This window comes from Colletotrichum spaethianum, assembly GCF_022836535.1.
Source record: "Colletotrichum spaethianum MAFF 239500 DNA, contig01, whole genome shotgun sequence".
Taxonomy (NCBI): domain Eukaryota; kingdom Fungi; phylum Ascomycota; class Sordariomycetes; order Glomerellales; family Glomerellaceae; genus Colletotrichum; species Colletotrichum spaethianum.
The window spans coordinates 605,195-630,811 of NW_026054771.1; the positions used below are offsets into that span (position 1 = coordinate 605,195).

Sequence of the window (25,617 nt, forward strand, 5' to 3'; positions counted from 1 at the left end):
CGATAAGAGCTGCTTTTTTCCAACCACGGCTCAGCCTTGGGCGGCATCATCAACGTCGGGATTCACGATCAACGCCTCGAGGCATTGCCAATCATCAAAGGGCACAAGGTTACGCGATTCGACTCCATAATTTCACCGAAAATTGGGTTTCTGGAATACTAAAGCTCATCCCGAAGCCGATCTACACGCGACCGCGCAATTACTGACGACTCCACCTTCCACCGACAAGTCGCGACAATGGAGGCATCGCGGGGACCGCCCAAGGTCAAGAACAAGGCCGCCGCGCCAGTTCAAATCTCCGCGGAGCAACTGCTTCGCGAAGCGGTTGACCGTCAAGAAGTTGCGCTGCAAGCGCCGACTCAACGCTTTGCCGATTTGGAGGAGCTCCATGAGTTCCAAGGCAGAAAACGAAGAGAGTTTGAGGATTACGTCCGGCGCAACAGAGTGAACCTTAACAACTGGATGCGATATGCGCAATGGGAGCTGGAACAAAAGGAGTTCGCGCGCGCTCGATCAGTCTTTGAGCGCGCGCTCGATGTGCATCCCAACGAAATCCGCCTTTGGATCAGGTACATTGAGTCAGAGAGTAAGAAAGCCACGTTCGAGTAGATACTAGACCAGAACGCTAACATCTTTGCAGTGAAGTGCAGAAACATCAACCATGCGCGAAACCTCCTCGACAGAGCCGTCACGCGGCTACCCCGTGTTGATAAGCTCTGGTACAAATACGTGTACATGGAGGAGATGCTTGGCAACGTTCCAGGGACTCGCCAGGTTTTCGACCGTTGGATGCAGTGGCAGCCCGATGAAGCCGCATGGAGTGCCTACATTAAACTGGAAAAGCGGTATGGTGAGTACGACCGAGCCAGGGACATCTTCAGGGCCTTCACCCTTGTCCATCCGGAACCCAGAAACTGGATCAAATGGGCACGCTTCGAGGAGGAGTTTGGTACTAGCGACATGGTTCGTGACGTATTTGGAACTGCCATTGAAGAGCTGGGCGACGAATTCGTGGATGAGAAACTCTTCATTGCCTATGCAAGATACGAAGCGAAGTTGAAGGAGTACGAGAGAGCCAGGGCAATCTACAAGTACGCCCTGGACCGTTTACCTCGATCCCGATCCATGGCTCTCCACAAGGCCTACACGACCTTTGAGAAGCAGTTTGGAGACAAGGACGGCGTTGAAGATGTTGTGCTTTCGAAGCGACGCGTGTTTTACGAAGCCCAGGTCAAGGAGAACCCGAAGAACTACGATACTTGGTTCGACTACACACGTCTCGAGGAAACTGCTGGTGACATCGACAGAGTCCGAGATGTATACGAGAGGGCGGTTGCCCAGGTACCGCCAGCGCAGGAGAAGAGGTTCTGGAGGCGCTATATTTACCTCTGGATCAACTACGCCATTTTCGAGGAGCTACAGGCAAAGGATGTCGAGCGCGCGCGGCAAATCTACAGGGTGTGCTTGGATCTGATACCGCACAAGAAGTTCACGTTCGCCAAGATCTGGCTGCTGAAGGCGCACTTCGAGATCCGGCAAGGCGAGCTCACCGCGGCTCGCAAGACTTTGGGTCAAGCTATCGGCATGTGCCCCAAAGACAAGCTGTTCAGGGGTTACATCGAGTTGGAGCTGAAGCTCTTTGAGTTCCTGCGGTGCCGGACACTGTACGAGAAGCACATTGAGTGGAACCCGTCCAACTGTCAGACCTGGATCAAGTTCGCCGAGCTCGAGCGCGGTCTCGATGACCTGGAGCGTACCAGAGCCATCTTCGAGCTGGCTGTGAGCCAACCGATTCTGGATATGCCCGAACTATTGTGGAAGGCGTATATCGATTTCGAGGAAGAGGAGGGAGAGTACGAAAGGACAAGAGAGCTCTACGAGCGCCTCCTCGAGAAGACGGACCACGTCAAGGTGTGGATCAGCTTCGCGCACTTCGAGCTCAACATACCCGAGGACGAGGAGGAGGCGGAGGAAGAGGCGCCGATCAGCAACGAGGCCAAGGCGCGGGCGCGCAAGGTGTTCGAGCGCGCACACAAGAGCATGCGCGACAAGGATCTCAAGGAGGAGGCTGTCACGCTGCTCAACGCCTGGTTGTCGTTCGAGAGAACCCACGGCGCCGACGACGACGTGGAGAAGGTGCAAAAGTTGATGCCGCGCAAGACGAAGCGCAGAAGGCGCCTCGACGACGACAGCTTCGAGGAGTACATCGACTACGTCTTCCCGGCCGACGACAAACAGACCCAGAACCTGTCCAATCTGTTGGCGATGGCACAGGCGTGGAAGCAGCAGGGTGGAGACGCCGCGGCATAAGAACCATGCTCATCCGCGTTGCAGAGGGTCGCCTATTAGTATTGTATATCATACCACCAAAACCTATTGTTCAAATTATGTTCAAATTGAGTTGCCTCGGACAGAAAGAGAAAAGAATGGTTCGGACCAAGTGCATGTCTCATCTCATCGTACAAACGTTGCTCGATCCAAGGGCATCCCGGGTTGCTAGTACTCTGAAGCTTCCGTCGGATGATGTGCCGGCGAACCCAAAAACTCGTCGAGACCCTCAAGGCCGGTCGTACACTCAGCAATACGACGTTGAGCTAGCACTCGGCTCCAGAAGAAGGGTGCCAAAACCAGAGACACATCGAGATGGCGGCACCGACAAGCGAGACATGCCAAATCAGTCATCTGACGATGCCTCACCAATCGCGGCCGCAGGCCCCACGTAGGCATGCGCGGTGATGTCATTCTCATCCTGACCACTTAGCCGCCTGTCACCGCCAGACAACCATTATCACAAACACCACTCGAAAGGGTCCGTACCCCGTTCTCCGATGCCTCCACTGCATGTCGGCCATCAACGTCAATTGTGCACCGAGCCCCCCACTCCTACTGCCTGGCGTCAAACCAAGCGCAGAGGATGCCGGGGTTCCTCATGCGCTCAGCTCTGCAGGTTGGCCCACTGGTTGAGAAGCAAGCAGGTCAAGCAAGGCATCCAAGCACGGCAAGCAGATTGGGCAAGACATGCCAAACGGGCTTACGGATGAGTCCAGGCTCTCCCCCTCCCTTCTCGTACCACACATCCGACTCCCCTCGGTCTGCTCGGCGCCTCACTCTTGACCTGTGGCTCGCTGATAAGGCCAAAGTCAACCACGGCCAGGACGAAAGCGTGCCTTTGTCGCATTTGTGGCATATGCACAATAGCAGGGCCGTACGCCAGCGTTGAATCCGTATTCCTTGCCGGTGATCAGGCGATTTGCCGCGGTGCTTGCAGCTCTTGGCTTCTAGGCACTGCCGGAGGGAGGGGGGTTGGCAGGCGTAGACAGCGTGGGATTTGTTTCGGAGCCGACCGCCTTCGCCAAGGGGCCCAATGTACCATACTCGGTGGTGTCAGATAGCGAGGCGAACGGGCGGCCGGCACAGGATGGGCACGCAGATCGGGAGGTAAGTAGGCGCAAAAGTTCATGTCTCATGGTCGTCGGAAACTACGTAGCTTGCCCAGCGTAATATCAAAAATCAAAAAGCCTATCCCGTCCAAGGAAAAAAAAAAACGAAGAAAAAAGTACAGAGGAACGAAGAGAGAGACGTGACAACATCGCACTCCAGTCCCGACAGAGGCGACAAGTACGAGAAGATGTCTCCCCCATCGCCCCATTGCTGCTGGTCGTGCGCTGGCGTGAGTACCGAGACCCATATCGCCGTCTTTTCCGTCGTATATCATCATCCCGCATATTGGCACCCTCCCTTTCCGTCTATTCCCCAATCTTTTCCAAAAAGGTGGTCGCCCTCCCCTCACCGCCGCTTGTCCATTCCCGCGCTAGTGAAAAATGTCCGGCCTGTCTCAGGAACAGGGGTCCCTTCTTGTCGGTTTCCGCTTGGCTGCAAGGCTGCTCGATGAGTTGCGTCTTCCCGACGGAAGCTGGCCAGACCTCTCTTGTCTTGCCCCCTCCCTACAATTCCGAGACCAGCAAAAACACCTCATTCCAATCGAACCCTGGCGATCAGCCTCGATCTCGACCCGTCATGTACTTATCCAGTCTGAGCTGCACGTTGCCAGTTTCCCTCGGGGTAGTTGGTACCACCGTCATCCGCAGGGCCCGATGGTAACGAGCAACGGGCCGACCAGTGCTGATTCATCTGGCTCTAGATGACGGCGTGGGCCGATTAGTAACGGCGGCGGTGGTCTGTCACAATCCAATTAGAATCAGTCTGGCTCGTAGTACAATAGAAAAAAGAATGCGTGTTGATTTGGCAAGAAAGGGGAAAAGGGGAATCCATCTATCTGAGTAACGCAATGCAAGACGGCTGCTCGTCGAGGGCATGTGTGGAACGCCAGTTCTACGTCCCCTTAATCTTCCAAAGTTTCCAATTCTTAAAAACAGTGATGTGTGGAAATGTCGTAACGTCGTGAATCTGGTACAGGCATGGAATTCGTAATAATACTGTGTGTTGAGGGCAGGGAGGAGCAAAGTGTGGAACACGCCACAGTTTGTGTGTGTGGCAAGACCAGACAAGGTGGTTAGGAGAACTGGCTCCCATTCGCTCCATCTCTTCAGTCTCTGTACCTCCTGTCATCGTAGTCGACAGGTGCAGGCAAGCGTCCGGCAGAGTACGGGTTGTCGTCGTAGTATGTAGATCCATAATCGTACCGGTCCTCTCGCGGAGACGCCGAAGAGTGCCAGTCACCAGCCCTGCTCCTCCTGCTGTCGTAGCCGCTGTTGAGCCGCCTCTGCCTCTCGAGCCGTTTCTGATGTCGTATTGCCTTCTCTTGCTGGAACTGCTTGCATTCGTGGGTCATCTCTTTGGCCTCCTTGAGTTCTGACCATGCCCCTTTGATACCGAGAGCAGCGATTCCAACAGATGCAGCGTCTTGCATGAGCGCCTTCGTCTTGAGCTTTTTCGCCTCTTCTGGACTGAGCCGCCCTTCTCTCACAGCCTTCTGCCGTGCATTGCGTTTTTCCATACTCTGATAGACTCCATGTGCCGCGTGAATGGTGGCAACGGCCGCGAGGCCCGTTGTAATGACTTGCTTACCTCTCATTTTCCTAGCACGCTTCTCGTCATCGTCCGAGTCTCCCAGGTCCGAGTCGGAACCCGCGTCCGACTTTCCTCCTCTACGGCGGGAACGGTCCCGACGTCGACTCGTGTACGAAGATCTGTCGTCGTCATAGGCATCGCGTCCACTACGGGCATGCCCTCCATCATAACCATCGTCATATTCGTCAGAATACTTTCGGCTGACGCCGCGGCGGGAGCTACGGTCGTCATAGTAGCTGTCGTCTCGTGCGTACTTATCTCTCTCCTTCTCCTCGGGGTCGCTGCCAAGGCCGAACTTGGCGAGCTTCTTCCGGGCTGAGTCGACGACGCTGCGGCTTCTGCTTCGCTGGCGTCGACCGTCGCGGCTGCGGCTAGAGGCTCGGCTGTCGTAAGAGTCGGCGCTGCGGCCTCGGCTGCGGGACCGAACGTTCTCAATTGCCTTCTTTGCGCCGAAAGCACCCAGTCCAGCAGTAGCCAGAGCAGCCAAACCCGGCCCGCCGCCTCCGCCATCGGAACGAGCGCGCGATCGGGATCGACTTCGGCCGGTCCTTCGATCTTCTTCGATGTTGCGCTTGGATCCGTTGATGACACGGTTGCCCAACAAACCACCGATGACTGATTCAGCCAGACCCAGTTTACTTTGCTTCTCACCGCTTTGGGCGGCATCAATGGTGGCAGCACCGGCAGCTGCGGTAATGATGCGCTTGGTCTTCTCGCCCTTCCAACCGCCAGGTTCCTTGGCAACACGGAAGGCCTCGGTGGCTCCGGCAATAAGGGAAGCCATAGCCGCCTTCTGCATCTTGTTGGCGGCTTCTCCGCCCGGTCCACGGGATTTGGACCGAGAGCCCCTCGAGTCGGGGCTGCCTCGTCGGCTGCGAGTGTCGCCACGTCGGTCATCACCGCCAGCTCCTGTGAGGGCCTTGACCGCAACTCCCAGGCCGGAGGCTGCCAAAGCATTCTCCAAAAAGGACTTGTTGCTCTTCTTCTCCCTCTCTCCCTCCTCGTCAGAGTAGTACTCAGTGACCCTGCCGTCGCGGCCGCGATGGACAACGTAGGTGGACTTGTCCTCCTCCTTTTCCTTGCGCTTGCTGTAGTACTCAGCGCCCTGGTAGCCTGCGAGGGCTCCGGCAGCGCCCAAGGCTGCAGAAGTCAAGTAGTTGCGCTCGACTTCGCTGCCATGTTCCTTGGCTTCCTTTCTGTCGTAGAGTTCCTTGCTACCGAAAGCTAAAGCTGCGCCGGCGACAGCAGCGATAATCTTTTCTTGTTGGTTAAGCACACGTCTACGAGACCTCTCCTCCTCAGCATAGAGAAGGCTGCCAGCCTTTCTGCTGCGGCGGTCATGATCGCGGTCATAGTATCGATCTCGGTCGTCGTAGCCTCGGTAGTCGTCGTAGTAGCCTGGCTCCGCAGAACGGGTTCTGCGGGAGTCTCGGTAGCCCGGGGGAGGAAAATCGCGGCGGACTTCTTCGATGGAGAGATCACTGTTTTCTCGGCCCTTGGGAACAATTTCGCGAGACTGATAGACCTTCAGGTAGCCGTCGTCCGCGTAACGGGGATCGATCCTCTCCTCACGCCGCTCCTCGCGCACGTAGCGACGAGTGCGTGGAGGTTCGTAGTCGTAACTCATGCCGGTCGATGAATGTAGTTGAAGGAGCCGAGAAGGCTCTGTGGTATGTCTTGGTAAGCGGGGTGTTGTAAGTCTCTTGAGTGAAAGGATAAAGTGTCGATATGGAATACAAATGAAACACCAGACAGAGGTGCGGCTGGTGAAAGTTATGAGATCGCGGTGGTGTAATGAGAAGCCTATGACTGGCTTCGTCGCAATGTCTGTGAGTTGTTTAAAGGGTAGAAGGATGAAGAATAGCCCAGGAAGAGAGGGAGGAGGGGAAGAAATGATGACCGCGGACCGGGGGCCAGGGCTGGGAGAGGTGGGTGGGGAGGCCAGGGTCCAACAAGTAGGAGACGGGAGGAAAGGCAGATCAGTCGTGGATGTCAGGCTTGAGGTGGACAGTTCAGGCAGAGCAGCCAGCCAGAGACAGGTCCCCTTCAGGCCTGCACTGGTTGACTGGAACAACTGGGCAGAGCAGGACAGGGTTGGGTGGCCAAAGACATGGATGCAACGTATTGACGACTCAGCCAGCATTGCTTGCAGAGGTGCGGCTGCAGCAGGAGAGGCGGAGGGTGCGGGAATCAGGGATGCGTGTGTACACAACGGACGGTCTTTGCGCTACACTCAGCCCAGGAAACACATGTATCTTCATCGCCAAACTTGCTGCGATAGGTACTTGCGAACATTGGCTGGACCCTTCTCCCATCCGAAAGATGAATGACCATCTACACAACACAAAACCATTGAGAAAGTCACTTAGCCATGCCGTTTGATCCCCAGCGCCCCCTCCCTCAAGCTGAAAATAGCGTGTGCCCTTGCCTGTGGTCGTCCAATTTTCCACTTGGTCTCTGCCAGATGGGCTGGGCACCAAGAACGAGAAAGACGGTGGTCAGGCTTCCTAGTACGCCCCGAATACTGTGTTAGTGTGCTTACAAGTGGCCTCCGAGGACGGGTATTCCCTGCGACAGCCCGACGCCGCACCAAAACTACAATGAGAGTGACGGAAGCGATACAGGGCGTTGGCCGTTGAGGATTATCGGCTGCTACCACCTTTCAGGACCAAGAGCTGCATGCTTTGAAACGCCTCGAGTCGAGAGCAAAGACGGTAACAACCAAGAGGAAAAAGCGCCTACGCGGCCTCGGATGTCTCTGGCAGTGCAGCAGCAATAACTACATGGCAGCAACAGGTACAGCAGTGCATGCAGCATCGGGTTCCCTCTTCCCCTGTGACCTGCAACCTGTGCAAAAAGGAGGGAGGGACAGCGAGGCAGCCGGGAAAATGACCTCATAAGAGCAGGCATTTCGACCAATGAAACATCGAGATGGGTTGAGCCTTGCCTGTAACCGAGCGCCGACAAAGGGCCACTTGTGCTGGTATGAGGGGCTCTGCTGCAAGGTGCTCGGTGAGTCCGCGAGTGTTCCCGCTATACGTACGGTGGTACTCTCGCTGAATGCACCCTGTTTGACTACCTAGCAATGACAGTGACTGATAGGCTCATCTAGGTCCTCTTTTCCTGGGGCCAGTTTCCGCTTGACAGGTTATCCGTATATGGAACTATGTATATCGGCGGCCAGAAATAAGTTGGGAGGACGTTCTTATTTTGGTGACCCAAAGCACGGCATAGCTCCAACAACCTCGTGGCATCGAGAAAATAGTAGATCAATATACGCGTCCATCAGGTAGATTGCAAGTCTTGCGAAGAACCGCGCTAAGATAGGCAGATAGATGGGCTGAGTTGGCAGACAGAAGACCTGAGTGAGGGACGGTGTCATGGGGAACAGTGTCATAGTGACGAGCGGGCATAGACGAATGAGCTGAAGTGGAAAGTGGGATGCCCCGCGACGACGGGATTCGAAGAGGGGAAGCCTGCAGTGTGAAGGGGGAAGAGCCGGTGACGTAGCGTCCGTCGCCTACACCTGTACGCAGAATTGAGGCTAGACTGCGTGGCGCAGCGGGCCCTTTGCAGACCCTCAATGCCACACGTGAACGGTGGGATGTCGTGGCTGCGCAACGCCCGTCGCCTTCTTGTGGTAGATTTTCGCAGTCTCAATGATGCAGTGACAATTTCCCATCTTTCAGCTGTTGATCCGCCGCCATCGTGATCTGCCCAATGTTGTTCTGAACTTCCCTCACCCAACGCAGTAGCGTGGCTCAGGTTGTTCACCTGTCACTCACTCCAGACGTGTTGAGGAAGGGAGGAGGGGCGAAGGACTCGACTATCATAACCTACCTTCACCCACATGAACAGGGTCACGTGCCTTGAGCAAGCTGAAGGAGGCGTCGTTGGTAAGCACCTATTGAATGGTTCATCCTTCCAGAACGAAAGAAAGAAGGAAAGAAAGCTGGCTCACCGTTGCCAGCAAACGGCGAAACGGGGACCCAACCAAGGGTGGGGCTTCCTTGTTCCTGGCTCGCCAGATCAAACAATACTATTGTGTGATTCGTCCGTCGATGACGGTGGCAGCCAATAACAAGACCGATAGAGTGGATCCCACACTACCCGCCAACCACATCCCTCCACTCTGGCGTGTTCCCTGCTGTTTTCCCACCTTCTTACGAACAACAAAATGCCAGGGACATCGTCTGCCAGCTTTCAAGACCACAGTGGGAAACCCCTCCACGCAGCACCGCAGCTCTCAGCGTCACTGCAAGTTCGTTGTGTGCTTTATAATTCATCCCCTCCCCAGAAAGAACCTTGAGTCCTGAATGTCAAAAGAAGGGTTTTCCAGGCACTGACAGGGTCAGAACTACATTGCAGTGGTTGAAGGACAGCCAAGGCGCTCATTCTACCAAAAGGAAACAAGAGGCTGACGTATGTTCTTGGCCTGGTAGTTTGATCCTTGTTCTGTTTTTCCCAGCCTCCCGTCAACATATTTCACGATCGAGGCCGGCAAACACGCAACCCGGCGCCAATCAAATACCCCGCCCGCTCGAATGAGCCAACACCGTGATGCCATCGTGCTCCCGTTTGGTGCGATCCTTCACGCTGTGCGAGGCAGGCCATCAAGACCTCCGGACCTGATTCGATGGCCTGCGTGACACGCGCAAGCAAACGGGCCAACCGTCAACGTCACGCCAGGAATTCAGGTCCGGCCTCACCTGCTGCTCTGCCCTGCTTTCTTGGTATTGTGTTTCCTTGCCTCGTCCGCAAATTGCAGCTTCTGCTTTCCACCCTGGCCGCGCCATGCTTGCGTTACCGTGCCGAGCTCTCTCCTTTTGCTGTTTCTGCAGCTGCAAGGGCATCGAGCATCGGCCTAGAATAGAGCATCTCTACCCAACCTCCGCTTTCCAAGGATTACAGGCCGGGGTTGACACCATGGCTTTTGCCCACTTTCCTTCTGTCTCGCCCCTCGCAAACGCAGCAACGCGCATTTCCCAGCTTTCGCTTCCACCGCCGCTGTCGCCATGCTTCCCGATTCGTGCTGGTCTGGTCGTACCCGGCCTGTTCGACTGTGTACGGCGTCATTTAGTTCTTGACCGCATCACTGAGCTTTGCCTAGTATATAAACCAACGGTCGGCCGTTCGAAGCTGTCTCCAGTAGCTCTCTCCTCTCGCACTGCTGTCTCTCTATCCGTCCCGTTTGCTCCAGCCAGCCAGTGATACCCCTCGAGAAATCCCATCTTGACATACCTGTGATACCCCAACCTTCAATTTCGAGGAGACCTTCCAAAACAACCATCAATCAACATGAAGTCCGCCATCTTCTCCCTGGCCCTCGCCGCCAAGCTCGCCGCCGCCAACCCTGTCCAGGCCCGCCAAGCGTAAGCTATTCGAACTCAAGAGGCGGGAGCCTCAAAGCTACTAGGACATAGACTAACAGAGGCATAGCTCGGACGCGCCCGCCTTCACCGAAGCTGCCGACGCTCTCATCTCGGCCTACATCCCGGAGGGCCAGTGGAGCTCCCTGACTTCGGCCTTCGGCTCCGCTGCTAGCGCGGCCGGTGTCACCGGGGACGTCAAGTCCTACGTCTACTCCGTGCTCAAGGCCACCAGCACCCCGACTTGGTTCCTCGCCGCCATTCCCACCGCCTACGTCAGCCAGTATGCCGCCCTGGAGTCTGCCATTGAGAGCCTCCGCCCGACTGTCGCCGCTGGCACTCCCGTGCCCACCGTCATTGCCGTCACTACCACCGACAGCGAGGGCAATACCATCACCACCAGTCTCTCGGCTACCATTACACCCGTCCCGACTACCATCACCACCGACCTGGTCCCCACACTATCTCCCAGTGTCGTTACCGGCACCGACTCCGCTGGCAGCGTCTTCACCTCAACTGTCCTGAACACCAGCGAGGAGGCTGACACCACTGCGTAAGTAACCTCTCAGCGCCCTTCTCTGCTCGAGGTTTCATCCAGGCCGTCATGTCGTTAACACTTCTCGATAGCACTGCAACTGCCACTGAAACCGCTGCTACCGAGACGGAGACCGCGACTGGCGACGCCTCCGCAACTGAGTCCGCCGAGCCTACCGGCACTGACGCCTCCGGCACCGCCCCCGCCTCCACCGACGCCCCCAACGCTGCTCCGACTGCCAAGGTCAACGCCTTCGCTGGTGTTGCCGCCATCCTCGGTCTCGTCATGGCCCTCTAAGGGACTCAACAACTAGAGCGACTGGGAACACAAGCCCCCTCCCCCAACATCAAAATTTGGGATTATGAGGCAACGGCATGACCTCTTGTAGATAATGACTGTTTGGATCGACACTCTCCATCACCCTCCTAGCGGTGTCTACGTGCCCTGCTACGGTAGAGGCGAAGCAACCTTTCTGCCATAGACGGCAATGTAATAATGATTAATGCGAGGCGATTATATCTCTGAACAGGGACGCACCTACTGCTCCGATGTGATCTGGTGATACCTTGCAGGTACCTTGTGTGTGCAAACTTTGCTCCCTCCCCCCCCTCCTTTCCCCGCCTCCGACTCTCGTCAACTTTGCAGGTCGGCAGGTCGGCAGGTCGGCAGGTCGGCTTCGATTTGCTCTCCGCCAAGTCAGGAACGCCGCTCAGCCATCAATTTCATCATGACTAGTTCGTGGACTTACAGCGAGAGCCAGCGCCGGCAGGGACAGTGCCTTGTGGCGTGGGCCTCCGTCTCCGCTACAACACGTCCGGGGGCACCATGTTCCCTGTCTGATACCGTCAACGCCGGAGACGAAGCCGGGCGCGCTCCCCTCTACACAGCCGTCGGCCGAGGCTCGGTTGTACGCAGACACTGGCAATGCGGCGCGGACAGAGAAACCAGGACCCGGGACAAGCAACTAGATTTGCGCCTCGGCCACGAGCTTGGCGTCGGGTTCTAACGTGGACCGCGCCTTACAGTCTGGGGGGTTGGTGGTTGGGTTGTTCAGAGGCTCGCGGTGGGACGGGCAACCGCTTGGCGCTGCTGCGTTCTGCTCTGACGTCCAGCTCGGCACTTGCAGAGCACATCGCTAAGTTACATACACCTCTCACAATGAGCCTCACCTCCCTCTACGCAATCGAGTAGGGCTATCACAGGAGCCGTCGTGGGAGCCATCGCGGGAGCCATCGCGGGAGCCATCGCGGGAGCCATCACGAAAGCATAGGAGCACAAAACCCAAGTGTATTTGCCCAGCATGAACGCCAACCGCTCCGTGTTTATTCGTGGGTTTTTTTTTTGTGTTGTGTTTAGGTCCTATTCTTACATATTCGACACCAGCGTAACTCGTTCTGCGTGGTGATGCTCTGTTTTCATTCTTCCCTCGTCTTTGTACCGATGAGCCAGAAGAAAAAGAGAAAAGTCTAGAACCTTGAGCCACCGCCACCGAAATTTCCTCTTGTGACCGCTCGAATGCATTTCATGCCCACCCCCTTTTGTCCCCCCGTGATTCCCTGGAAAAGAGCATGCAGAAACTATGTGCAAATAGAAAAAGGGAAGAAAACTTTTTTCTTCGTCTAGCAGCAAGAGGCGGGAGGATGAAGATAAATCCATCCATGGAAGGTGAGGGGGAAGAAACCGCCAAAAAAAGGAAAAAAAGTAGGCCGATGGTTGTCATATCGATCCTATGCCGAATACGCCAGAGAAGAGACTTTCATCAACCCGTGTCCTAAGCTGTTCCCCTGCGGAAGGGCAGCTTTGCTTCACACTTAACCCGAGACCCAACCCTCTCCTCCCATCTTGTTCGCCTCTGATTAGTCCGCACTCTCTCGATTATTCCTGATCCGGCCCCTCCCATGGGCGTATCGCTGGCCACCTGGCAGCAATCTCTTTGCGATTTCCCCTCCTTGGCGAGAAACAAGCAAAGAACTTTTCCAATCATTTATGACGACAGTAATAGCGGGTTCACTTCGACTGATCCCAAGAAACGTTGCAAATTCAACGGCACTGGGAGAGAGTGAAACATTGCCCAAGATCAGGTTGCGTCAGGCCGCAACCTCTAGAGCCTGGCAGATGTCGAAGAAACTCCCATACGAGCTGCGTAATTCGTAAAACATTCTTGTCGACCTCGGCTCTTAGGATATCTTGGCCTTGGCAGCCAGCTCTTTCGCTTCTCCGTAGAGTAACTCAATGTTATCCAGAGGCTTTCCCTCGTCGCTTTGGAGGACAGCCTCGTAGTACGCAATCAAGTTCTCGAGACCAGTTGTGTTGACCGTCTCCCCCGTGGCGTCCGCCACTGCACATGCCCGAAACTCCTCAAACATCTCCAAATCAAAATGCCGGGCCAAGAAATGAGACCAGAACCGATAAAGGGATATCATGTTGCCGGGGACCTCCCCGGCTAAAGCGTCCCGCCATTTGGAGAGCGCGCGTGTACGAAATTCAGGATACGGGATGTCGTCAATGCGAGATTCCGTAGCCGAGTCCTCGCCTCGGACACGCATCATCAAATGTGTGCGTTGGGACGGACTCGACATGCCGCTGCTGCTGCTGATGCTACCGCAGCCACCTGATGCTGCCTCACCGCCACAGCCCACGACAATACCTTCATCCAACTAGGACTGAAGGACTTCGGCAGGCCGAGCGTGGTTGCCGTTGGTCAGGGGCGCAATCTCCGCGTGAGCCTCAGAGGAGCCATTGACGAGATGTTGGGTCTTGGACTCCGACTCCGAGTTGGTGGCAGCCGTGGAGGCTTCAGCAGCCTGCTCAGACGTGCCCGGCTGGAATTCGGGGACTTGAGCTGAGAGCTGAGTCTCAGGTCCGGCACCGTTCACCGCGCCATTGGTCTGTCCAGCAGGGACCTCGTTAGGGTAGGCAACGTAGCCGTTCTCAGTGCCGTTGGGGTAGGCGGACGGCGAAACAACAGGGTAGTCGCCCAACATTCCGTGGTCGTAAGGGGCCATGGCGTGAAGCGAGCGCGGGTAGAAGTACTGAGGCCCTGCGTTGCGCGCAGACTCGAATCGCAACTCCATCTTGGAGTAAACGAACTTTTGCCAGTGTGTGCGGGAGCGCAATCTCTCGACGCCATCGTCTCCGATGACATAATCCAGTTGAGGGCACTCGGCGCAGATGGCGCGCAGAGTCTGGGGGTCAGCGACGCTGCGGACTCTGGAGAAGCCAAGTACAAGCTCCAAGGGCACAAAACCCTGGCTGTCCATGTGCTTACGCAAGAACTCGTCCTTCAAAAGGTTCTCGACAGAGAAGTAGTACTCAAACTGAGGAATCATGAGGTGCCTGGTCTGCTCGTAGAAAGCCGGGTAAGAACCGGGGGTCATGGGCATGCCGTAGTCCCAAGAAACTTGGTTCATGTTTGTCTGAACTTGGCGCATGCGGCCAGAGTTTGGAGGACCGCCGGCCCCACGGAAAGCACCGGAACCGTTGGACTGACCACGGCCGCCGCGACCACCCCGAGACTGGGAGCCACCGTACGAGGAGGCAAAGCTACCGTTCTGGTGCAGAGGGGGCTAGTGAACTGGCGGGGACCTTGAGAGCCAAAAGAGTTGCCGTTGCCCATGTAGGAAGACTGCTGAGAGTGCATGGGCACGTTTCCAGGGTGACCTCCGCGGCCACGATATCCGCCACGGCCCCTGTCGCCGCGGCCTTCGCCCCTCTCTCTAACAGGTCCGGCCTGTTCCTGCTTTGTGGTTAGTACAGTTGTTGATTAATCCCACGACGACAAGAGCGGGATGCAACTTACGTTGGTGGCAGTGGACTGCAATTCCTTGCTACGCTCACCCGAGCTAGGTGCTGACTGCTTGCGCTGCTCCTTGTTGGACGCCTCCATGGAAGCACGCTTGTTTGCGGCAGGAGGCTGGGAGTTGGCTCTGGCCGGAGCATTGCCATCTCGGGCACGCTCACGAGCTTCGCTTCCAGCCTTGCCGGAAGGGGCGGCAGCACCGGCAGGCTTATCGGCGGCGGCGGCGGCGGCGCCGTGACCGCCGCGGGAGGTGACGTCGCGTCCACCACGGGCGCCACCGCGTCCTCCTCGAGATCCTCTCACCGAAGGGATGGGTGTAGAGAACTGGACGGTAGGCACAAAGTCCATGCGCTCCCACTTGTCCTTGGAACGTCCCTTGGAAGCAGCGTCGTCCTGGGCCTCGGTCTCTGTCCGCTCGATCTTGTCAGAGGGCTTGCGCTTCTCCTCTTTGACCGTTTCCTTGACCGCCGTCTCTGGCGTGGGCCATGACTGAACATCACCGACGGGAGGGGGCACCTCGGTAGGTCGACCCTCTCTGTCGATCACTCTAGAGCCGCGGGCACCGTTCCTGCGTACAGCCGCCTCGCCATCACCAACCTTGCGCTGGGACTTGTTGGGGCCGGCAGCACCGTTGGTCGCTTCAGTGGCATCGGCGGCCTTGCTCTTCTTCTTGGACTCCTGGCTGTTGGGCCAGGTGTCAGCGGAGTTGGATGCGTTGGGAGCACCGTTCGTGGGCAGGGTGACGGATGTCTTGGCAGCCTGTGTCTCCTTCCGTTGGGTCCAGATGTTGACCGAAGGAAGCGGTGCCTCAACCAGCTCGATCTTGGGCTGCTCCTTCTCCTGCTCTGCCGCCTTATCCTTCTTGGCATCCTCGCTCGACTCCTTTCCTGCCTTGCCCTTTCTCGGCTTCCTAGAGCCCTTCTTCGGCTCGGCATCATCGGTCACGCGAGTGGACGCGCTTGCCGACCGTACGCTCTTCTCGCTTCGGCGGGCGGAGCCCTCGGTGGCGGCATCCTCGTCATCGCGTCGAGAGTCGGTGACGGAGGCGGCAGCGGATGTGTTGTTGGTGTTGGCCTCGGCCGGGGCAGAAGCAGCGTCCAGCTTGGCGGCGAGTTGAGCCTTGAGAGGTGTATTTCTCGAAGTCTCGTCGTCGACGGATTCGCTGCTCTTGACGGCGTTGGTCTCAGCAGTGGGTTGTTCGCCGTTTACTGAGTTGGCGGCGTCCTTGCCGTTCTCAGTGGGCTGGGTTGCGGATGTGGTGGCCGCCTGACCCTTGGCGGCTTGAGCGTAAGAAAATGCAGTAGCCATCGTGTCTGATGCTAGGTCTGATGCAGAAATAGGCATGCCTCGAAAGACTAGTGGGGGTATATTGGACCAGGAAAGATGATCAACGGATCTAATCCTGCCAGGCCCCAAAGTAGGTAGCCACGAGCGGGCTGTTGTATATCCTGCTGGAGGGTAAACCGAGGTCTACCAGCAACTCCCCGAGCGGAGACAGACCGGGGAGGGCGAACCAACCTCTCCGCGGCGTGTGAGGAAAAAGTTCGGTCGGGCGGCTCGGAAGGCCGTCGAGGAGATCAAGGGTCGATTGGCGTCGTCAGAGGTCGCGAGTTGATTTGGAAAGGCCCAAAAGTGACGGACGAGCGGGAGGTGCTAGTCCAGTGAAGCCGACGTGGTGGCTTCCGTTGGGCGAATGCGGGGACGAGGTTCCGACGGAGGCACGCGAGGACTGAAATTCAGCAAGAGCGAGCACGACGAGATTGTCCGAGGGGACGTGGAAGCCGTGTTCCTTGTGACGATGTGGCGGGGTTGGGTTGAGGCAAAGTCAACGGGAAGGTTTGGGTTGGGAAGAAAAGAAGCGAGGCGTTCCGGAGATGCTCGGGTTGCGGCGATCTGAAGGAAAATGTGAACGACGGTAAACGCAAAGCTTCGATTGGACGACCTTGTTGTTGGCCTGAGGGGTCTCGCTGGTCGTGTACGAACCGTCCGCTATGTGTGTGACGAACAGGAATTCGGCCGGAGCAGGACGAGAGAACTGAAGAATGACCACAAAGATGCCGGGTAAGGGTAGGTTTGTGGAGAGGAGGGAGAGAGAGAGGAGATTGTGTGGTTGTGGGAGAGGAGAGAAAGGTTGCAGGAATAAAATCTGAGGCCCGAGTTTTTTTTTGTGAATGAATTTTTTTTCCTTTCGGAAAGCCGCTACCAGGTTGGCACTTGAGGTAAAGGTGGAGGCAAGCTTGTTGACCTGACTTTTTTAGCGGGGAGGGGAGGGGAGGGGGGGAACTCTCTGGCTGTGACGGTGACTGCGATGTTTGAGGCGGACAGACAGGCAGGCAGGTTGAGGAAGGGACGTCCAGCACAGGAAGAATGGGGGGGGAGGTGCTTCATCCGCCTTTTGGTGAATTGTTTCCAGGGCACATGGCTCAACGTTAGGCAGGAGGGCAGGGCCATGATCGGGCGGGTTACGGTGAAGCATACGCCTGAAATGAGATGCATTGGAATGCTCACAGCGCTGGCCAAAAAAAGCATGAATCAGTGGCCAGCGACAGAGGCAGGGCACCTCCAGGTGGTAACGGAAGGGCAATTAACGGAAAGCAAGTGCGTTCACACGGGTGTCTCGGGGCGCCATAGGGGCAAGGGGCGGTGATGAGCCGGCAAAGACAGGGTATCGGACGGAGGGGGTAAGAGTGAGAGATGAACGAATAGCCCTGCCCTGGGGAGGGTTTCCTACCCGTTCCAGCTTGCAGTTTCCAGTATCCCGTCCCGTCCGTCCTTGACGGAGCGGGCGGTGACCGGATTATTTCCTACCTGAGGCCATGAGCCAGGGTCGACAAGGTATCTTGGCCAGTCAGGAAACACGGATACTGATGGCCTCCAGGGACGACCAGGGTAGCGGGGACACAAAGCAAAGTGACCAGCAACGGCAGAAAAAGTCCGTCTCTCTGGCAGGGCACCAGCAATCACCACCACCAAAGCAAAGCAAAGCAAAGCACAGCGCAAGGGCAAACACAAGCGCCGACAACACGCACGCAAAGGCAGCCTCATCAGCCTCAGCAGCAGCAGCACATCGACAAGCTGCCATGTGCTGGGACTGAGCGGCAGGGCGCGACGACGGGCAGCAGCCCGTCGCCATTGTCACACTAATCGTCAGATTCGAGTCTCGAGTTACATAAAAACTTCGAGGCCCGTAATAAAAAAACAAAAAAAAACTACCCCTCCTCTTCTTCCCCTCTCTGGGTAAAGTGCTTAATTACCTCCACCACGATATCGGTCCCTCACACACTCACCACCTTCGCTTTTGCACCAGTCCAACCCTGGGGACCCTCCAAGGTTTTCCGGCGGCTCCTCCTCCTGCTGCTGCTCCTCGTGCCCTCAACTGGCATACCCGCTGCGACCTTCTGCATATGCCTACATGCCTCCGGTTCCTTGTCGGCTTTGGTGGGGTTGCGCGAATATAAGTCGGTTATTTACTCGGCCAAGGCAATTTTGGTCTCTTTTTCATGTGCCCTTTTTTTGTGTGATGGTTTTCTGCCGGAGCCTTATTCGCTCGCGTCGTGTGTCATGGCATGGAGTTTGCGATGCGATGCAAGTGTTGCCGACTTACAGACGCTCCGCAACGCGGCGCAGCGCAACGCAACGCAACGCACTACCCGCTCGAGCGGGCAGATGGACGGGTTTCGACCAAACGGGCCTTGTCCTCCTTCCCTTCTCCGTTCTTTCCTCCCAGTTGGTACGCAACCAATCGAGGATGACACCTCCGTCCTTCTGCCTGCCTCGGGCACTGTGCTGTGCATGTCTAGAGGAATAAGAGTCTACTGACAACACGTCGTCTTCTTTCAAGAGGTCTCGTCTGATGTTTGCTCAGTAACCCCTTCCGAATGACGGGCAGCGGTGTTGCGTGCCCGGTACGTACCGCGGACAGGATGCACATTTCAATCCAAAACCCGTGGATTGCTTCTCCCCGAGTTCAAGACTGCCTTGGCACATACATCCATACCGAACGCAGGACATGGCCGCCTACACATGCAGACGCGAGTTGCACGCACAAATTCCTTTCCCATTTGCAATAGCAGGGCTGAGGGCTAGATTCCACCTGTGCAGCCCGCATCGCAGCCATCTTCCGACCCTCCGCAGCACTGCACCATTGCCTTCCAGACGCGCATCCCCAACGCAACCTTGCCCGGACCCACGCCGATTTGACCTACGGCGAGGGTAACCGCGGCTACACAGCCGTGGACTGGCACACTCTCCTCCTTCGGCCCCCATTCGCTGCCAGATTACATAACGGTACATTCTCCTCGACGATGTTGTCTGCCGCCTGCCTGCATTCGTGGACCATAAAGGGCAATGGGTGACAGCCCGAGTCTACAGGTCACCAAACCACCTTTGAATGATGTACTCATCACCGAAACAGCGCTGTGCCACAAGTCATTGTGTTTTCACATCAGTCAGTGCCGTACACACACGCGCACACGCACATACACACACCGCCACGAGGCGTTTCCCTGGCAGCCTGGCCACTCGCTTTGGGCCGCCCGCTGGGCTCTTCCCTCCTTGAACTTTCTGCATTCGAGGATCGGCCTTCGGACAGCCTCATGCATGGACTCGGCATGGTCCCTATCTAATCTGCCGGCGAGGAAAGCGCGGCCAATTCCGCCTCGTAACCCCGTCTTAGTCATCCTCGACACCTTGTGCGCCCCAGGGCCCAGGGCGACGAAGACATGGGACTTTTCCAAGACAACGATTGTCCATGCCTGGTGTGCCAGGTAGTGGGCAATCCCCGATCCCTGGCCGGCTCTGTGATACTGTACACTACGTACACCTACCGCAGTACATGGTACTGACAACAACCCGGCCGACCGCCCCTTTTGATACAGAGACACGGATACGTGTTCCACTCATATGGACAACACAGCTGTGCTGGCAATGCATTGTCCGCCAGTTCAAAGCGGGCAGGACCAGCAAGCCTTGCGCGGACAGTCAAACTGGCGAGGAACCGCCGTGCTGGCCAGCTCTCTCTCCTCTCCCTTTCTCGAGTTCCAGCCACCGCGCGGATGGCGCAAGTTGGGGCGCCGTGATTGGAACAACGAGCGGCGGTCGCATGGCCTGTCGTTGCGGGAAGCCGGACGGCTCCACCACCCATCGGGCAAACGCCCAGAACACGCACCGGCGTCTTTCAGCAATCCAGGAACTTGCAAGAATAAAGCAACGCACTGAAAGACAACACTTGGACCCTCTGCTGGAGACTCAGGGAAAAGCAACGTTTACCAAGGCAAGCGGCAGGGCCACGGAGGACGGGTTGTTGCTGTTGCAATCAAACAACCCTCGAAGGCATCGTCTGAAGAGGGTTTGGGCACACAAGCCTCGGCCAACGACGCCATTCCTTCACTTCCCCCTTTGGCTACGCTCCCAGGATCTCTACTGTCAGCGATTGGTTCTCCACCGGGGGGCCCTGGGAATTTTTCTTGAACAAAGTGGGCTGACTCGCCTTCCGAGCCTTCCTAGCCGCGCCGGACTCGACCGTCCGTTTTGTGGAGACGGCGCCCAACTTCCCTCCCCGCGGGGTCCTTCTGTGACCCCTATCTGCGAGAATAGTATGGATAAATTTGGAAATTGAATGTTGGTGAGGTCGATTGGGAGAGGATGGGCGTCAAGGGTCTCCGAGGCAAGATGTCTGAAATTGCTTTTCTCATGCTGCACACAAGAGACTATCTGTCGATCATTGCGGGGGTTTACCCTGACCTTGCCCGACTCAGCGAGAGACTCGTAGGAAAAGAAAAGCCTAGACAGCGCATGACTCCGAGGGGGAGAGAGAGAGAAAGCTTTGCTCAAGTGCCGCATCAATGTTATTGGTGTCGCCGTTTTCGGCAGCACACGGGCAAGCCAGGCTCTAACACACTTTCATCGGCTCAGTTGAAGAAGTAGGTTGGAGAAGACAGCACTCACATGCCAAAGTTCTGAGCTGGGGGCTACTCTTTGGCGGATTTTGTCCCAACGTCTGGTGGCTTAACGTCTGAAGGCCAACGCCTCTCCGTATGACAGTACATCACAGTACCGCCATGGCCTAATTATCAGGCCTAATTTTTATTTTCATTTTGCGTGTGGCTCGATGAGCGTGTTTTTGTATCTCCGCATCTGCCTAGCAGCTAAAACTGCTACGCTAAAGGGGCCCGGCCACCTGAAAGTATGAAATCGCACTACGGAGCCGGTTCCGTAACCAAGCCACCTGTCCGAGTCCAGAGGTCATATGGATGAGAGGACGGGAAACGGGCAACAGGCCGAAACAGACCGCCGCAATGCCCAACCTCACCCCCCGTTGACCAGCCATGCGGCTCTTGCCGGCGCTCTCTCCGTCTTTCCGCTGCGCGGCTCCAAGACGCACCTATGGAAAAGCCAGGTCTTGCGCTGTTGCGTGGAGAGCAGCAGACCGCACGCGCGAGACACGCATCTACCGTCGCCGCGAGGGGTGCCTGCCCGACGCCTCAGCTCTGACATCTAGGAACGTTGCCCGCCCGTCCAAACCTGCAGTGCACTCGCCGAGGACTCTGCTGGGAAGTTCATCTCATGACGCCTCTTTTGGATCGCATGATGCGCTCGGGATACGTCTCTCCAGAACAGAAGGCACGGAACGGTCAAAACTGGATGATGGCGGACAGAATATGCGCCGACTGGAAAGTAAAAGGTTGAGATTCTTCATTTTCACAACTCTCCCTCCTCTGTTCCCCGCCGGTGCTGTATGCGATTGCGAGACGTAAATTATCAAGCTGTTGGTACATGTTTCGCCCTAATCGTCTCTTGCACAACTCGACATATCAAAAGTTCGCTTTACTCCTGTTTCCTTGGTGATACACGCAATGTACAACTTGGTTCTCAACCTCAACCAGTCATCCAGGCAGCCGCTCTTCTGGCTCCAAAGGTGGTGGCCAACCGCAAGCCACTCGAGCCCATGGGAAAGTAGCTGACCAGGTACCATGCCAGGCAGGCGAGCTGGATGAGAGCCGAGATCAAGGTGAGGATGGTGCTGCGGAGCTGTGGCGTGAAACGTCAGCGAGGGTCCTGCCGGCGTGCGCGCAGTCGTAGTCAAACTTACACCGAGCGAAAAGTACATGGACAGCGCGAGCGATCCAAAATAGGCAGCAGTGAAGGGCAGGCGTGTGCCGGAGACGAGGTGCCTGGCATAAGCCATCGGGCCCATAATGGCCGCGAAGGACGCCAGGAACAGGAGAGAGCCGAGTGTCCACCTGAGGGGAAAGAGCAACAATGTTAGCTACTAAAGGGCATCTTTAGAAACGACCGTCGCAACGAGATCTGACTCCTCCTGGCGAGGGGGGAGAGCCTAATCACGCCGTCCTGTCACCGGATGAGGTGTTCATGACTAGCGGGCCATGCGAGATCATCTGGCATGGAAGGCGGGTAGGTGCAGAGGGGCAGAGCTCCATGGTATGGCACCTCGTTGCCCGATCCAACCTTGTTTTCGTCGATCTGCCGTGCCGGCAACTAGCCTGGCCGAGAGGCACCCGTTGGAGGAGGGAAGAAGAGACGGCGGAAATCCCAGGCGACGGGGCAGAGACAAAGACAAAGTAGAAACTCACAGAATAACAAACTTGCGCGGCCGCACAGACATGACCGGAAGGAAGGCGAAGCAAAGGACAAAGCAGGCAAGGGCGCCTAGGTTGCAGGCACCGAAGATGAGCAGACGGTCCCATCGACTCACTAGAAGGGTAGATACTACGTCAGTGTGGCTGTTACGGAGAAGAAGCGGACACGACACCACCACCTCACAAGTCCGCCTGCTCACATGGCAAACCGAGACATGGTGAACCAGCTAGAGATTATACCAGCTGCAGGGGACCCGGGAGCTCTAGGGGCCGGGGTGGAAGCTCCTCGAGCTCCTCGAGCTGACGGGTTGGGAGTTGGACGAGGGCGAGGTGACTCACGCGTTGCAAAGCCTTCCTCCTCTTCCCTCCGGTTGGGAGCAGGCAGAGGCGCGCCAGCGCCCTCGGTTGTCGGGAGCTGGATGTAGCTATTGTTCTGGAACGGGTTGAGCGACTTGATGGACGACATGAGACCGCTCTGCTGCGCCGTGTTGACAGGCACATCTTGGTCCCGCCGCGACCAGCCCAAGGAGTTCATCGAATCTCTAAACGAAGTGGACGCCATGGTGCCGATGAGCGCTGAAAGTCGCGAGATGTAACAATGACGTAGTTGTGCGCAGCTAACGTCCCTTCAAGAAGTCTTGGAAGATAGCAATGGTGGGTGCAAGCGCAGGAACGTTTCCTTCGCGTCGACGAGTATATGGTCAAGTGACAGACCCAGACGGTATCGGGAGAGAGTTGGCTCTCAGTCGGTTTGCGGAGGCGGCGTGATTGGACCAAGGACGGGGCCGGGGCAATCTCCGTCGTTGGTGGTTGGGAGGGCACGGGGGGGAGGGACTGGTGTAGCGCGGGCAGATGAGCGTTAGGAAAACGGGTGTCGAGATCCTTCTCCACAGCTAAGACGGTCAGCTTGGTTGATACAGGGCCGTGTCCATGAACATGATGGAAGGGAGGGTCGGAAGGCACATATGGTGAAATACACAAAGAGGGTGGGCTATTCAGTGACCACCTGTTCGGTTTGCAATGCGACGTAGGCCGGTGGTCGTTCTGGTGGTGGCCTAGTGTCCGCGCGTACCGCACCGCGTAACTGCAACGTAAGTCTGTCGTCGAGAGGCGGAGGGCGACGGCGAAGGCGAAGATAGAGGCGAAAGGCTGCTTCCGAACTGAGGAAAGGAGGGGGGTCGCTAAGGCAGCTGCTACACAAAGACGAAAGGGCTGGCTGGCCGGTGGAGGATGGAGTTGATGGAATGGAACGGAGGTTGAAAAGGCAAGGCAGGGTAAGCTTGAGGATGTCTCAGAGCGAAGCAGCGCAGGTGCACCAGGTGCGGTTGAACCTGGCCAATCAGCCTTGGCTTCCCTCCCCCCGGCCTCAAGCCAAGGGGTGGGTACGTACTCAAGCCGTGGTGGGTCTTGCAAGAGTTGATCAACCAACCAACATTGTCAAGTCACAGCCCGCACTACATTTTGGCTGCCGTCCAACCAAAGTTGACGGCGGCTTGGTTCCACTTCTCTCTCTGGGTTGGGATGGGTCTGCAGGCCATCCTTATCACCGAATCGACAACACATGATTGGAAGCCTCTCGCCCTCTCCACCCCTAACCCGCCCTCCCAGAGGCACTTTGCAACCTTCAGAATACCGCAGAGACGTTGATTGTGATGGGGTTGCCGCCCGCAATCCAGTTGATACAGTGCGGCTGCAGCTCTGAGACCTGCTGCTGGTAGCCGTGCATGAGGGGGAAAGTCAAAGCTATGTCGAGAAGGCGAGGCCAGTTGGGGTAGGATCCTCGCCCGGCATTTCATTTACCATGCCGACGATCACATCTTCACCAAGGGCGATTGCCCGTAGATTGTCAAAACGTGATGGGTGTTGATGGTCGGAAAAGAGACGGCGGAGTGAAGCGCGAGAGCCACCAGCGCCCGTCGCCTCACGATATCATCCGATGAGATAGGCTCAGCCTGAGGGGTTGTCGTTTGTACAGCCCAGGTCACACACGGTACGGTACGGCGGAAAGCCTCGATGATGCCTTACATCATATCACGGCGCGGCGGCCTCTCGAGTGTCTGAGGTGCTTGCCTGGCAGAGGTTTGTGAGTGGGTGTGCACCATCCCAAAGCGTACATGCCCAAGAAACCAACAACTGCAACAATACGGCGGACAGGCCCATTGTCGTCGTAGCTGGAGGAACGCCGGAGAGGGAGAAGGCGAGATGCAACAAGTCAAGGCGGTGAAGGATGTCGTGCCTGATCAGGATCGTCCAAGACTCTCTGCTCCCTCAGCGCCCCAAGCAGGCAGGTTGCCTCGACGAGGTTGAAGTCTCAGGATTCGGATGCAGGCTCTCCCTTCCATATTTTATGCCAACAAACCGACAGCTTGGGCGACGACAGCGCCTTTCCTGGTAAGAATGGGAGTGCTGGCCGCGAGTGCGCAGGCCTCAGAAGCGATGGCGCGCTCCTCCCGTCCAACCAAGAGCCGAACCCGCCCTGCATGCCATGGGTAAGGTGTTCTCGCAGCGGAGAAAACTGGTTTTTGAACAAGGCGATGCGGATGAGACAGAATCCCATCTCTCGAGCCAAGGGCATTCTGGGGCGTTTCTGGCCTCGGGTTCCTGGCCAGCCAGCCTAGGAGCCATGGAGCAGCCCAGTTCAATTTCGTTCGTGATGTGATTTTTTGAAGGCGAGCCAGACATTCTGAAGTGCATGACCACCTTGTTGTGGCCGATCGTTAAGCAGGTCCCGATGAGCGTGGTGAGTCGTTGCGGCCGGCGCGGGTCCAAGAGGTGGGTTGGTGTCTTAGTTGGCTGACTGGAGGCATCACGGGGCCCGGCCGGTGCCCTCCATCAGATCCCGACTCTGTCGGAATGGCTGACCAAAGACTGCCAGAACGCTCCGGTGAGGAGCAACCGGGGGTGCCACCCCCAGAATATGGGACGAGTCAGGAGACGCAGGTGAAGCGACAAGCCTCGACCAGATGATATAGTGTCTATTAGTAGATTGCCGCCTTGATATAAATGCTAGCGCGTTTCCCTTTGCGACGGAGGGAAGGGAAGAGAGAAGAAAGGATACAACGACAGAACCAAATTCCGGAAACGACAACCCGGATCTATGTTGATTTTGGGCCGAGAGTTCAAGAGGAGGTAGGTGAAGACGATCCCTTTGGAGCTGGGAGAGGAAGACGAAGACGAAAGAGAATGGGACGCAGAGTTGACATGGAAGGACAGAAATATCAACCCGACGGCGACTTCCTGATCCAATGCATCAGAGACCCAGAAGTACCTGGATACGCCAACGCA

General features: G+C 56.8%; 6 protein-coding genes across 6 annotated transcripts; 1 reads left to right on the plus strand and 5 right to left on the minus strand.

The window, feature by feature from the left end:
• Positions 1 to 237: 237 nt before the first annotated feature.
• On the plus strand, positions 238 to 2,310 carry ColSpa_00155 (pre-mRNA-splicing factor clf1; the record flags this gene model as incomplete). Its single annotated transcript, XM_049266367.1, has 2 exons — positions 238 to 586; positions 641 to 2,310. 2 exons carry the CDS (start codon positions 238 to 240, stop codon positions 2,308 to 2,310), a joined length of 2,019 nt encoding a protein of 672 aa, XP_049122324.1.
• A 2,236-nt stretch (positions 2,311 to 4,546) lies between these two features.
• On the minus strand, positions 4,547 to 6,658 carry ColSpa_00156 (uncharacterized protein; the record flags this gene model as incomplete). Its single annotated transcript, XM_049266368.1, has 1 exon — positions 4,547 to 6,658. The coding sequence occupies one exon, from the start codon at positions 6,656 to 6,658 to the stop codon at positions 4,547 to 4,549; it is 2,112 nt and encodes a 703-aa protein (XP_049122325.1).
• A 6,454-nt stretch (positions 6,659 to 13,112) lies between these two features.
• On the minus strand, positions 13,113 to 13,301 carry ColSpa_00157 (uncharacterized protein; the record flags this gene model as incomplete). Its single annotated transcript, XM_049266369.1, has 1 exon — positions 13,113 to 13,301. The coding sequence occupies one exon, from the start codon at positions 13,299 to 13,301 to the stop codon at positions 13,113 to 13,115; it is 189 nt and encodes a 62-aa protein (XP_049122326.1).
• Positions 13,302 to 13,636: 335 nt separating this feature from the next.
• ColSpa_00158 (putative hydro-lyase) lies at positions 13,637 to 16,042 on the minus strand (the record flags this gene model as incomplete). Its single annotated transcript, XM_049266370.1, is given in 4 exon segments — positions 13,637 to 13,691; positions 13,705 to 14,450; positions 14,483 to 14,671; positions 14,735 to 16,042. The coding sequence occupies 4 exon segments, from the start codon at positions 16,040 to 16,042 to the stop codon at positions 13,637 to 13,639; spliced, it is 2,298 nt and encodes a 765-aa protein (XP_049122327.1).
• A 5,568-nt stretch (positions 16,043 to 21,610) lies between these two features.
• ColSpa_00159 (protein transport protein SFT2) lies at positions 21,611 to 21,929 on the minus strand (the record flags this gene model as incomplete). Its single annotated transcript, XM_049266371.1, has 2 exons — positions 21,611 to 21,763; positions 21,825 to 21,929. 2 exons carry the CDS (start codon positions 21,927 to 21,929, stop codon positions 21,611 to 21,613), a joined length of 258 nt encoding a protein of 85 aa, XP_049122328.1.
• A 393-nt stretch (positions 21,930 to 22,322) lies between these two features.
• ColSpa_00160 (protein transport protein SFT2) lies at positions 22,323 to 22,894 on the minus strand (the record flags this gene model as incomplete). The annotated part of the gene is made up of 2 exons (XM_049266372.1): positions 22,323 to 22,447; positions 22,672 to 22,894. 2 exons carry the CDS (start codon positions 22,892 to 22,894, stop codon positions 22,323 to 22,325), a joined length of 348 nt encoding a protein of 115 aa, XP_049122329.1.
• Between the last annotated feature and the right edge of the window lie 2,723 nt (positions 22,895 to 25,617).